Source organism: Sitophilus oryzae, unplaced genomic scaffold (genome assembly GCF_002938485.1).
Source record: "Sitophilus oryzae breed Bouriz unplaced genomic scaffold, Soryzae_2.0 scaffold_1396_pilon_pilon, whole genome shotgun sequence".
Lineage (NCBI taxonomy): Eukaryota > Metazoa > Arthropoda > Insecta > Coleoptera > Curculionidae > Sitophilus > Sitophilus oryzae.
The window spans coordinates 452,682-464,647 of NW_022146055.1; the positions used below are offsets into that span (position 1 = coordinate 452,682).

The 11,966-nt window shown below is 30.6% G+C and overlaps 1 protein-coding gene across 1 annotated transcript in view; it reads left to right on the top strand.

The window, feature by feature from the left end:
• Nucleotides 1-11,204, top strand: part of LOC115875801 (Down syndrome cell adhesion molecule-like protein 1 homolog) — a 266,822-nt gene extending 255,618 nt beyond the window's left edge. The window contains exon 6 of the mRNA XM_030891311.1: nucleotides 9,660-11,204. Coding sequence (XP_030747171.1) covers nucleotides 9,660-9,760 — 101 coding nt within the window. The 3' untranslated portion in view covers nucleotides 9,761-11,204. The remainder of the gene's footprint in view (nucleotides 1-9,659) is intronic.
• The last annotated feature ends 762 nt before the right edge of the window (nucleotides 11,205-11,966 follow it).

Genomic DNA, 11,966 nt, shown 5'->3' on the forward strand with positions numbered 1-11,966 from the left:
ATTTTCCAACATAGCCCGCTATAGGGAGTTGAATATCCTTCTTCTATATATCCTTGGACCAGGCGCTATTCTCTAAAACGTAGAGCGTGGGGACCTATAGGTTGTGAAAATTGGATGAAGGAAAAAGGTTATATGATGTATGCGCTTTTACTGGTAGGGGAGCGTGTACAGGATTTTCAAAAATGTTAAAAAACAGTCACAAAGAAATGCTTGCGCGTTTGAAGTATTAATCTGTCGGTTTGCATGCTGGGGGTGTCCATACAAAGGGATAGAAATGAGAAAAAAAAATCAAACTCGTCAGATATTCAAAAGGTATGTTAAATGAACCCCAAAGAAGCTCCTATTCAAACGTCTGGCGATTTGGACGCGACCAAAACTCATAGCAGATTTTTTAGAAATACATATTCGAATTTTATGGCTAGGTGGTATAAAAAGGGAAATGTGGAATATGGAGAAAAAAATCTTTATAATTTAATAAAACACTACATACAGTCTCTCTCCGGATTGTCTTTACAAGAGGAAACACTTTTTTATTACTGATATTTTCAGAAAAATGAATTCTCCTTTAAAAGTTTTGCTTGTTCTAAAATGGTTAATTCCGTTTATACTTTTCCAAATTTCCATACCGTTTTAGGGAAAATTAAAAAAAAACATGTTAAGATGTTATTATTAAATTTGACTATAGTCATCATATTTTTTGCTGTTGTTAAAATTATCACATTTTCCGATAAGTATTACCACCCTATCAGTAGCATTGAACTAAATAAATTTTGTGCTTCTTGAACATTTTAAAAAGCAAAAAATAGAGTGTTAATTAAAATTCTATCAATAACAATCTATCAAAGAATGAAAATGAAATTACGTTATCGTAAAAACGCGTTTTCATTTTTAGGACTTCGGAAATTTGGAAAATATAAACGGGATTAACAATTTTCGAACAGGCAAAAATTTTAATGAAGAATGCATGTTTCTCAAAATGTCAATAATAACAAAGTTTTTCCTCTTGTAAAGACAACCCGAGGACATACTGTACAGGGTGTCCCAAAAATAAGGGCAGATATTTTAACGGTAGTAAATTTCGGCCGCAGAAACACGCCTTGAGGTATTGTAAAAATTTTATATTTTTCTTGACATTTTCCGGAAAATTTTCTACTCTACGCTGTAACTAAACCTTGCAGGTTGCCACCTCCTACATTATCCATATTCAATATATTATTTGTACTGACTGTAATTTTAAATTTGTAAACAAAAAAATAGGAGTATTAATTCTAATCATCAGTGTCTATTACTAACAATTCTAGAAAGAAACCACATAAATTATTTTTACGCATACAACCACATTTTTATATTTATTTTTAACTAAGTATACTTAAAAAATAACTCTTAACATTGCCATATTACGAAGTAGTTTGAATAGAAAAACATTCTTTTAAATATTTTCCTTGTACTAATCTTTTCAATGAGAACCAAGCTGGGTAAAATTATTCTTATGAGTATTACGAAAATCATGGTTACATCGCAAAATAACTTTATTTAGAACTAAATTTAATAAAATAATTCACCATACTGAGATCACACAAAAGAAAATACCAACATGTTTATCGGAATTCACTATCCGGAAAATCGACAAAATCTATATAAATTCACTATTATTGACGATAAAATCTATATAATGGACTTCTTTTGACTATCTGGCAACACAGGGTGTCGAATAAGCTGATAACCCTCATGAAAATCAGCGGTTCTCAAAATGTTTTCATTATTTTTTTTTACATTTTCAAGTTAAATAACTCGGTTATTTTTAATTTATTTAAAATGGTAAAGAGAAAAGATGTTTCTTTTGACCAGATCTACTACCCCTAAAAATATCTACACCTGTTTCTGGAACACACTGTATAATAATTAATAATATTATATGATCTTCGTTTTAACAAACTTTTTTAATAAATATTAACATAGCATTTTACTATTTACATCTAGTTTTTGGTACCTTTGTTTTGCATAGTAAGCTTTGTTTATTTATATTGTCCGAGATACCAACACACTAAAGAACTAAAATTGACAAATCCAGCTTTATCTAGAAAACGAAAAGAAATTGTTGACGCACATGTTCCGTCTCCAGTTGTTCCCTGACTAGATAAAACAGAAATATAGCCCAACGGGGGATAAGAAGAAGAATCCTCTTGAGAAGTATTTTAACAACCCCCTAGGATGGAGAGATTTATGTAGTCATCCTGACACTTTCTCTAACCCTGTCCTTGTTTTGTTTGCCTGTTTTATCTTAGTTGAATTAAATCCTTGTTTGCGTGAGAAGAATAAATATTTACCTGGATCTAATTGGACAAAAAGAAAAAGAAAAATCGTGCGAAAAGAAGGAATCGAAAAGTTAATTTTCATGTCAAACTAGAACCATTTACATTTATAAATATCTGGATATAAGCGATAATAATTATCCAGCGCCGGGTTAACTAACTGGAATTTAAGTTTCACGCTGGGGATTCAAGTGGTAGCTCTGCTGTAAAAAATGTCAAGTTGTCACATTTATTTATTTATTTTCTGACATTGTCATTCATTTTGATACTTTCTTTGAATAAGAAGACTAAAAAAGGAGCATAATGCTATCCATGTATCCATATCATGCATGGTGGGCGGAAAAAGCACCATAAAAGCACTCTAGGGTGGGGATCCTTGACAGTTCTGTTTGACGATTCATTTGACACATTTGAATTTGATTTGAAATTTTGTGGATTTGTCAGTCTTTACGGAGCTTATTTTATGTTATTTATTATTTATTCCACTACTGATATTAAAGGATATAAAGGTAGTAAATCTAGATGGAAATTGTGGCAGCACTTAAATTAACAGTGACACTATCGCGATTTATCGAAAAAGACCCTAAAATAGTTGGTTGTGTAGCGTGCGGTAGATCTCGGCAAAAATTGAGTGAAATAATGGAACAACTTTTCGCTAGTAAGTGACTATATAATATACATACGTGTAGTAAACCGATCATTTATGAAATTCACTTAAATTAACTAAATTATATATTTGTCTTGCATTTTAGCTTTTATTTCTTGTAAAAGATTAGATGTCAAAGAATTTAGTTACGTTAATTTGACTTACCCATGGTACAAAGAAAACAAGGTATGATCGATAGCGGCTCCAATTTCGTTAAGTTTGCGCATACCACCTGTGACGTCATGCGTCATACAAAAAAATATCCATATTGTTCAATTGCCACTAATAAAAAAAGAGCTACAATACGGAAGAATTAAGACATAACTCCAAAAGTTATGTCAAATCGTCGAGTTTGACATTTCAAAAATTATTTTCACATTTATTGTGTCATCTGTTTGACAATTTGAAATTGGCGCGCGGAGTTTGCCAACCAATGGTGCCGTTTATCACCAGTGACGTAGTGACCAACCTGCGCAATATAATACCTTGTATTCTTTGTATCATGTGACTTACCTGCTTCAGTAGCGTATCGGATGTTTGTGGTAATAAATACTTATTATAACTTATCTATTTTTATTAGAATTATATATTTTTATAACAATTTTAATAACTACCAACATTTATTCACAACGTAAAATAAAACAACAAATTATTGAGTCTACCTCACGTCTACCCTACTATCATAGTTTTACATTTTTTAAATAAAATTAGAACGGCACTGATAAACCGGAATTTAAGTCGGCCATATTTGAGGCCCATCGCGGTGTACCTAAGATTTTTGATATGTTCCTTCCTTAGTCTTCTTATTCAAAGGATACTTTAGTTTTGTATTACGAGTTTTTGGTTTAAATGAATTGTGTTGTGATACTTTAAGCTTAAAGATCCTTAGCAGATTTTGCAGTCGAACATTGTTCTTTTTAGCACCTCTTTTATTGAGAAATGTACAAGATAGCTTAATAGTCATTGAAAAAAACTCATCGCAACCTTAATAGAATATTTTGAACGGGAAAGCGGTAGTAATTAGTGATGGGATCACTCGAGTGAAAAATACTTGGTCACCCGAGTATTCATGTCCTCGGTATGTCTCGAGTATTTTTGTCGATCCTCGAGGATTACTCAGCACGCAACTAACATTGGGTGTGGCGTACCGCCCTCGCTGCTCGCGAGGATACAAGGCGAATTGGCTGAAACCTTTTATATAGAGGATAGAGGATAACCGTTTAACCCCTTGCTCGCATATCGCTCGCAATAATAGTCGTTTTCAGAGTAGTAATCTGCATTTTTGAACAGAAATACATTACTTATTTTAGTCTAGTTGTTTTAATTTTCAAATTGAGCTTACTATATTTTTATCTGTGATTGAACAATTATTGTGATAGATATAACCCAAAAAAAATAACTTTTTAATTTGTTTTGTGATCGTATTTTATAATTTTGACCTCTGTTTGACTATTGGAATTTTCTATTATTCTCCATACTTTTAATTTAAAAATTTATAGTTTTTTAACTATTGATATAATAATATAATGTTTTTTTTTTCTGTGTAATAATTCAGAATTGTAACATTTGAAAATTCATAATACGTCATTTCTCGACTTTCAAAATTCCATTTGACAAAACCACATTTGTTTATTTGGGATAAGGCTTTGGAGATTTTGCTTTATTGCATTTTTAATTTTTATTTTACGTGTTTTCTTGAAAAAAAAAACCTTTGCTTGTAGGAGGGCTATATGTATAACGGATTCACTAAAAATCCAGTATTTTTCACAATAGAAAGAGGTTGAAAATCCGAAACAATCATCTTAACATTTTTTTTCCATTATTAGTTAAGCTGTGCCTAAACAATAGACTTTAAGACTGGACTCGTGTGAAGTTGGCACCCTTTTTTCAAAAAATGAACTGGAATTTGAGAGTTCTGGATAGATTTACAATAGTTCTATAGTTCTTGATAAGTTAGAAAAATAGTTCTGGTTAATATCGGGAGATATTACAGGGAGGTGCCAACTTCACGTAGCACCCTTTTTTTATTCTTTTTTATTCTGGAACAGTTCTGATAGTGGAAATATATTCTAGAACAAGAGTTCTATAGTTCCTGACTATTGATCAAAATAGTTCTATTGTATTAACCAAGTAATGAACAAAAATAAAACGGCAGCCTGCGCAGTTTAAATCGATTTTCTAGGTAAAAAATGATTAACAAATAGTTCTAAATAGAGTTCTGAATAGCACCCCAAAAGTTCTATAAGATGTACTATTTGATTTTTAAAAAATACCAATAATTAAAAATTTAATTGATGTCCGACTCTATAGATAGACATAAAAATCGACTTTACGAAGGAAATGCAACGTTGAAAAACAGTTCTGGTTAGAGTTCTGAATAGCACCCCAAAAGTTCTATAAGTTGTACTATTTGAATTTTTAAAAATACCAATAATTACAAATTTCATTGATGCACGACTCTATAGATAGACATAAAAATCGACTTTACGAAGGAAATGCAATGTTGAAAAACAGTTCTGGTTAGAGTTCTGGATAGCACCCTAAAAGTTCTATAAGTTGTGCCAATTGATTTTTTTTTAAATATTAATATTTAAAAATTTCATTGACTCCCGACGTTATGCAGTATGTCCCCGGATTTGAGGAAAATGCATTTTTTATAAAAAGTTTTACTTGTTCTTAAATGGTTAAACCCGTTCATACTTTTCGAAATTTCCATACCGCTTTAGAAAAAATTAAAAAAAAACATGGAAGTATTATTTAATTTGTCCTAAAAATCAAAAAGTCCTAAAAATCAAAAGGCATTTCTATGATAAATACTACAACTTCGACTAAATTCTTTGATGGATGGTTATTATAAATTTTGATTAACGTCATATTTTTTGCTCTTTTAAAATATCACACTGTTCGTAGTATTGTACTAAAAAAGATTTGTGCTTCTTTAACATTTCAAAACAGCAAAAAATATGGCTTTAATTAAAATTCTATCAATCACAATCAAAGAATGAAGATGAAATTATATTACCACAGAAACGCGTTTCGATTTTTAGGATTTTTCAACCATATTTTCATGTTTTATTTAAATTTCTTTAAAACGGTATGGAAATTAGCAAAAGTATAAACAGAATTAACCATTTTAGAACAAGCCAATATTTTTATGAAGAATGCATTTTTCTTTTTTCTCAAAGTAGGTCTCATAGAGGTTGACATTAAGAGCAAAAAATAATATTGAGTAATAGCAAAGTAATAGTCAGACTAGAGTTTTTAATAACAGAAATTTTATAAAAAGATGGAATTACTTTGCATCTATAAAACTTACTATATCGAAAATTTGGTTGGCTCTGATTGATTCTAAATTACGTGGCAATAAAACTAATTAAATGAATATTTATGTAACATGATATATTAATTTTTTCCTCCGTAATAGTTAGGTTAGTTTTGTCACACTGGATATCGTTATTTGGTGTATGTGTAACTCGACACCCAAACAAAATACAAGGGCGAGTTGTTCAAGAACTGGCCGATTCGTCCTAATAAAAACAGCCAGAAAATTTATTACAGAAAGGCTGCGTCTAAAAAATACCATGTGTTTATAATTATCTTATAGAACTTTTGGGGTGCTATTCAGAACTCTAACCAGAACTCTTTTTCAACATTGTATTTTGCGCGTAAAGTCGATTTTTATGTCTATCTATAGAGTCGGACATCAATTAAATTTTTAATTATTGGTATTTTTAAAAAATCAAATAGTACATCTTATAGAACTTTTGAGGTGCTATTCAGAACTCTAACCAGAACTCTTTTTCAACACTGTACTTTGCGCGTAAAGTCGATTTTTATGTCTATCTATAGAGTCGTGCATCAATGAAATTTTTAATTATTGGTATTTTTAAAGATTCAAATAGTACATCTCATAGAACTTTTGGGGTGCTATTCAGAACTCTAAGCAGAACTGTTTTTCAACATTGCATTTCCTTCGTAAAGTCGATTTTTATGTCTATCTATAGAGTCGGACATCAAGTAAATTTTTAATTATAGGTATTTGTAAAAAATCAAATAGTACATCTTATAGAACTTTTGGGGTGGTATTCAGAACTCTAACCAGAACTCTTTTTCAACATTGTATTTTGCGCGTAAAGTCGATTTTTATGTCTATCTATAGAGTCGGACATCAATTAAATTTTTAATTATTGGTATTTTTAAAAAATCAAACAGTACATCTTATAGAACTTTTGGGGTGCTATCCAGAACTCTAACCAGAACTGTTTTTCAACATTGCATTTCCTTCGTAAAGTCGATTTTTATGTCTATCTATAGAGTCGTGCATCAATGAAATTTGTAATTATTGGTATTTTTAAAAATTCAAATAGTACAACTTATAGAACTTTTGGGGTGCTATTTAGAACTCTAACCAGAACTGTTTTTCAACATTGCATTTCCTTCGTAAAGTCGATTTTTATGTCTATCTATAGAGTCGGACATCAATTAAATTTTTAATTATTGGTATTTTTTAAAAATCAAATAGTACATCTTATAGAACTTTTGGGGTGCTATTCAGAACTCTATTTAGAACTATTTGTTAAATCATTTTTTACCTAGAAAATCGATTTAAACTGCGCAGGCTGCCGTTTTATTTTTGTTCATTACTTGGTTAATACAATAGAACTATTTTGATCAATAGTCAGGAACTATAGAACTCTTGTTCTAGAATATATTTCCACTATCAGAACTGTTCCAGAATAAAAAAAAGGGTGCTACGTGAAGTTGGCAACCCCATGTCATATCTCCCGAAATTAACCAGAACTATTTTTCTAACTTATCAAGAACTATAGAACTATTGTAAATCTATCCAGAACTCTCAAATTCCAGTTCATTTTTTGAAAAAAGGGTGCCAACTTCACACGAGTTAAGACTGGACATTATGTCGCACAAAAACTTAAAATATGCACAATAACACGATACTACCACAATTTATTAGGTACTACAGTTTATTTTCGTGAAAATACGCTATTAAAAAGTAATACAAAATATATTTTTTATCTTAGTGACCGACCGCCGACAAATAAACAATAAATAACAAGCACTTTTAAAAAAGCCGCCCGTATTTCCTAGAATTACTTGGTTTCATTTGGTCTGAAAAGGTTGTCAGATTAGTCTCAAAGTCGGAGTTGAAGAAGCAAAAACAGCACAATTTAAAGCAAAACCTATAAAAATGTTATTTCCCACATGGAATTATACACGAAAATATTAAAAATTATTAAAAGTGTTTAAAATAATTATTTATTTTTATTACAATATTATTCAAGTCATTCAAGTACATAGCAACAGTGTGCTGTGTGTTAAAAACGGCAAGCAAAATCACTCATATCCGGCGCCGAGTATTATTCAGGTTTCGATCGAGATATTATACAGAGAAAATTTTATGACCGAGGATTCCTCGGATGATCATCCGATTATTGGAATCCTCGAGGATCAATACTCGAGTATTAAAATCATCCGATTTTTCCCAACACTAGTAGTAATGGTCCTTTATGTCTCTTAAGTTAAAGTATTTATATACCTATTAATAATTATTTTTTTTTGTTTCCTAAAATATTTTGATTAAAAGAAAATATGTAAAAGTGGGCAACGCTGTAGCGGTTAAGCTTAATCACGTGACTTAAAGTTTATTTGGTATGATCTATATAAATATATTCTATCTAGGATAACGGAATATATCTAAATATTCTATCTAAAACGTCATTCTCTGTATTATACAGAGCTGAATCTCACATGTATTACAAAATTTCTACAAATTCTGAAATTTTCAAAAAAATTTCGTCATCAGCTATACTTTTTTTGGAGCCTTGAAAAGAATAAAATAGTAGCCAAAATAGGTAATTTTCAGACCTGTTCCCATGCATATAGTCATAAAAATCGAAAATCTTAGGCAATCATTGTTGATTAATTAAATAACGTAGATTCAGGAACATAGGTCATTATTGCTATGGTTCAAGTATGGTTAGTATGGTAGTAGGTAAAAGCACAAACTAACTTAAACTAACTTATTAACTTAGGTTACTAACTTAAACTAACTTTAACTAACTTAGGTTACTAAACTAACTTAAACTAACTTATTAACTTAGGTTAGTCTATGGTATAAGGTAAAGATTGCACCACCAAGAAAAATGTTTAAAAACAAGGTTAGGTTATGTTTAAAAACAAGGGCTCAAAAATTCAATTTCATCACTCATTTCAACTACTAAAAACTAAAAAAAAATTTTTTTTTGCGAAAAAAATAATAATCATAATCGTGTTTCTGGGGTCGAAATATATTACCCCTACTAATATTTGCACTTATTTAAGACTTACCCTGTATATATTTAAAGTCGGAAGAATAAAATCTTTCACAAATAAATTAAAATATACAGGGTGTTTAATTAAAACAGTGAATCCAAGAAAAAGTAAACTGTATTTTTTCTTAGCTTTCTGATCTTTCTGTCCTTTGTTGTATTATTTTTATTTCACTTTTTTGCTGCTCAGGTAAAACCTTACAACTTCTACATTTAGAGTTTTTACTACCTCATAGTTATCAAAATAAATATTTCAGAAAACCATGAAATTTTCTGAACTTTTTTATTGTGTTCACTATTTTTTGGAAGACCTGAATACATGTAAAGTAATAGGCAAAACAAGTAACTGAGAAAATTTATTTCTTTTTGCAGGTGAGCATCCAGCAGCTATGCAACATGGAGGACAGCTTAGACTTGAGTACCCATTCGCAGTGATATTCCTGAGTATTACAGTGACTCTAATAGCTCCATGACCATTTTTTACACGCCACCCATCTCATCTGTAAATAATTTCTATTCAAGTAAAACCAAACTATTGAGAAATATTTGTCCAATTGTAATAAAATAAGTCGTAAGTTTATGACCAAGAGAATTATAGATAGTTTTTCGAAGAAACCCAATAAGGGAAACTTTTTCGAAAATGGACGAAATTCGTTTTCGAAGAATATCGTTTTTTGTGCGGTCAATATGTCTCGTATAAAGATAACAAAAATTCTGTTATAGACTGCGAACATTTTCTATTATATTTTCTCTAAAGATTATTGATTTCCATCACAAGATACGTCGAAAGTCTCTCTATTGTATTGAGATTCCAGTGTTCTTTTATTGAAAACTGAGGTAAGGCAACTTATTTTTTAACTATTATTATATTTTAAGCATTTACATTACACAGATTTTGTTAATTGATTTTTTTTCTAAATTAACACCTCTTTGTTAATTGATATTGACGGCAAAATAAAACACCAATTTACAACAATACACCAATTTTACTTTTGCACTGGACGCGCATTTTCTTAACCATGTTAGCATCACATGATTAAAACTAAGCCAATATCTACAAATTAAGAGTTAATGTACAGATTGTAATCAGAAATATGTAGGACAAACTAGATCAGTATTAACTGGATCTAAAGAACATATAGCTCAGATAAGATGTGGTAAACCGGATAAATTATATTGCGTTGCTCAACATATTGCTGAAAAAGAACATTGTATAGATACTGATAATTTAAATTTAATTAAACAAGTCTCAAATTGCAGACAATTTGATGCATATGAGAGCGTCACAATTAATAAATGTAAAGATAGTATGAACAGAGACAATGGTCCAATTCCTTTCAGTTCCCTGTTCCTACTGCTCTAGTTTCGGAAATTAATTGTTACGCTCGGCTGATTTTGAGGGTATTGTGATAGATATAACCTTTTAAAAAAAATAAGTTTTTAATTTGTTTTGTGATCGTATTTTATAATTTTGACCTCTGTTTGACTATTGGAATTTTCTATTATTCTCCATACTTTTAATTTAAAAATTTATAGTTTTTTTACTATTGATATAATAATATAATGTTTTTTTTTCTGTGTAATAATTCAGAATTGTAACATTTGAAAATTCATAATACGTCATTTCTCGACTTTCAAAATTCCATTTGACAAAACCACATTTGTTTATTTGGGTTAAGGCTTTGGAGATTTTGCTTTATTGCATTTTTAATTTTTATTTTACGTGTTTTCTTGGAAAAAAAACCTTTGCTTGTAGGAGGGCTATATGTATAACGGATTCATTAAAAATCCAGTATTTTTCACAAAGAGACAGAATGAGGTTGAAAACACACTTGGTGCAGCCACACTATCCCAAAAACGGCGTATCGGCGTAACGGCGTAACGACCTTGAATCGATTTCCAGTAATTCTATTGGCTGAAATTTTTGACAGATGAATTTGACAGATAAAATTTCTGACAGATGAATGTTTCAGCCAATAGAATTACTGGAAATCTATTCAAGGTCATTACGCCGTTACGCCGATACGCCGTTTTTAGGATAGTGTGGCTGCACCCTGACATCGACTAGTTTTTTCCACGCCTACTCGGTGCCAACTGAGCGAGTGTATACCATTTGCCCTAACCTATCCTAACCAACTATATAAAACAAGATTTGGTATATGACTCAATTTTTTTCGGTCACTTCCTGTTTCACCGGAAATGACTGCAACTTTTGATTTTTAAATGGCAACCTCGGTATTTTTTTACTTAATTTCATTTAAAAAAAAATTGCGTTTTAAATTTCAATCTAGACTGCCATGGCTGTGGTAAAAACAGCAATTTTTAAACAAGGAGCCTTCAAAAAATATACGTCTCATGTTTTTAGTGTCTTGTCCTGGCCGGTTAAAAGATGCCTAAATCGTATTTTTAATCATATCTCAATGTTTTTCAAATGAAACAGGGTGGCTCAGAAGCATATTTAGGAAAGGCGCTTCTTTGCGAATAGTTTGGTACTACATACTTGATATTTCGAGTCATATTTTTTTGTTATTAACCGCCATATTACAATTTCAAATAAACCATATGCAAACATGGCAGAGTGTCATTTTCTATCGAATAAAGTAAATAATACTGTTAAAGTATATGTCGAGGGTGCCATTTAAAAATAAAAAATTGTAGTCATTTCCGGTGAAACAGGAA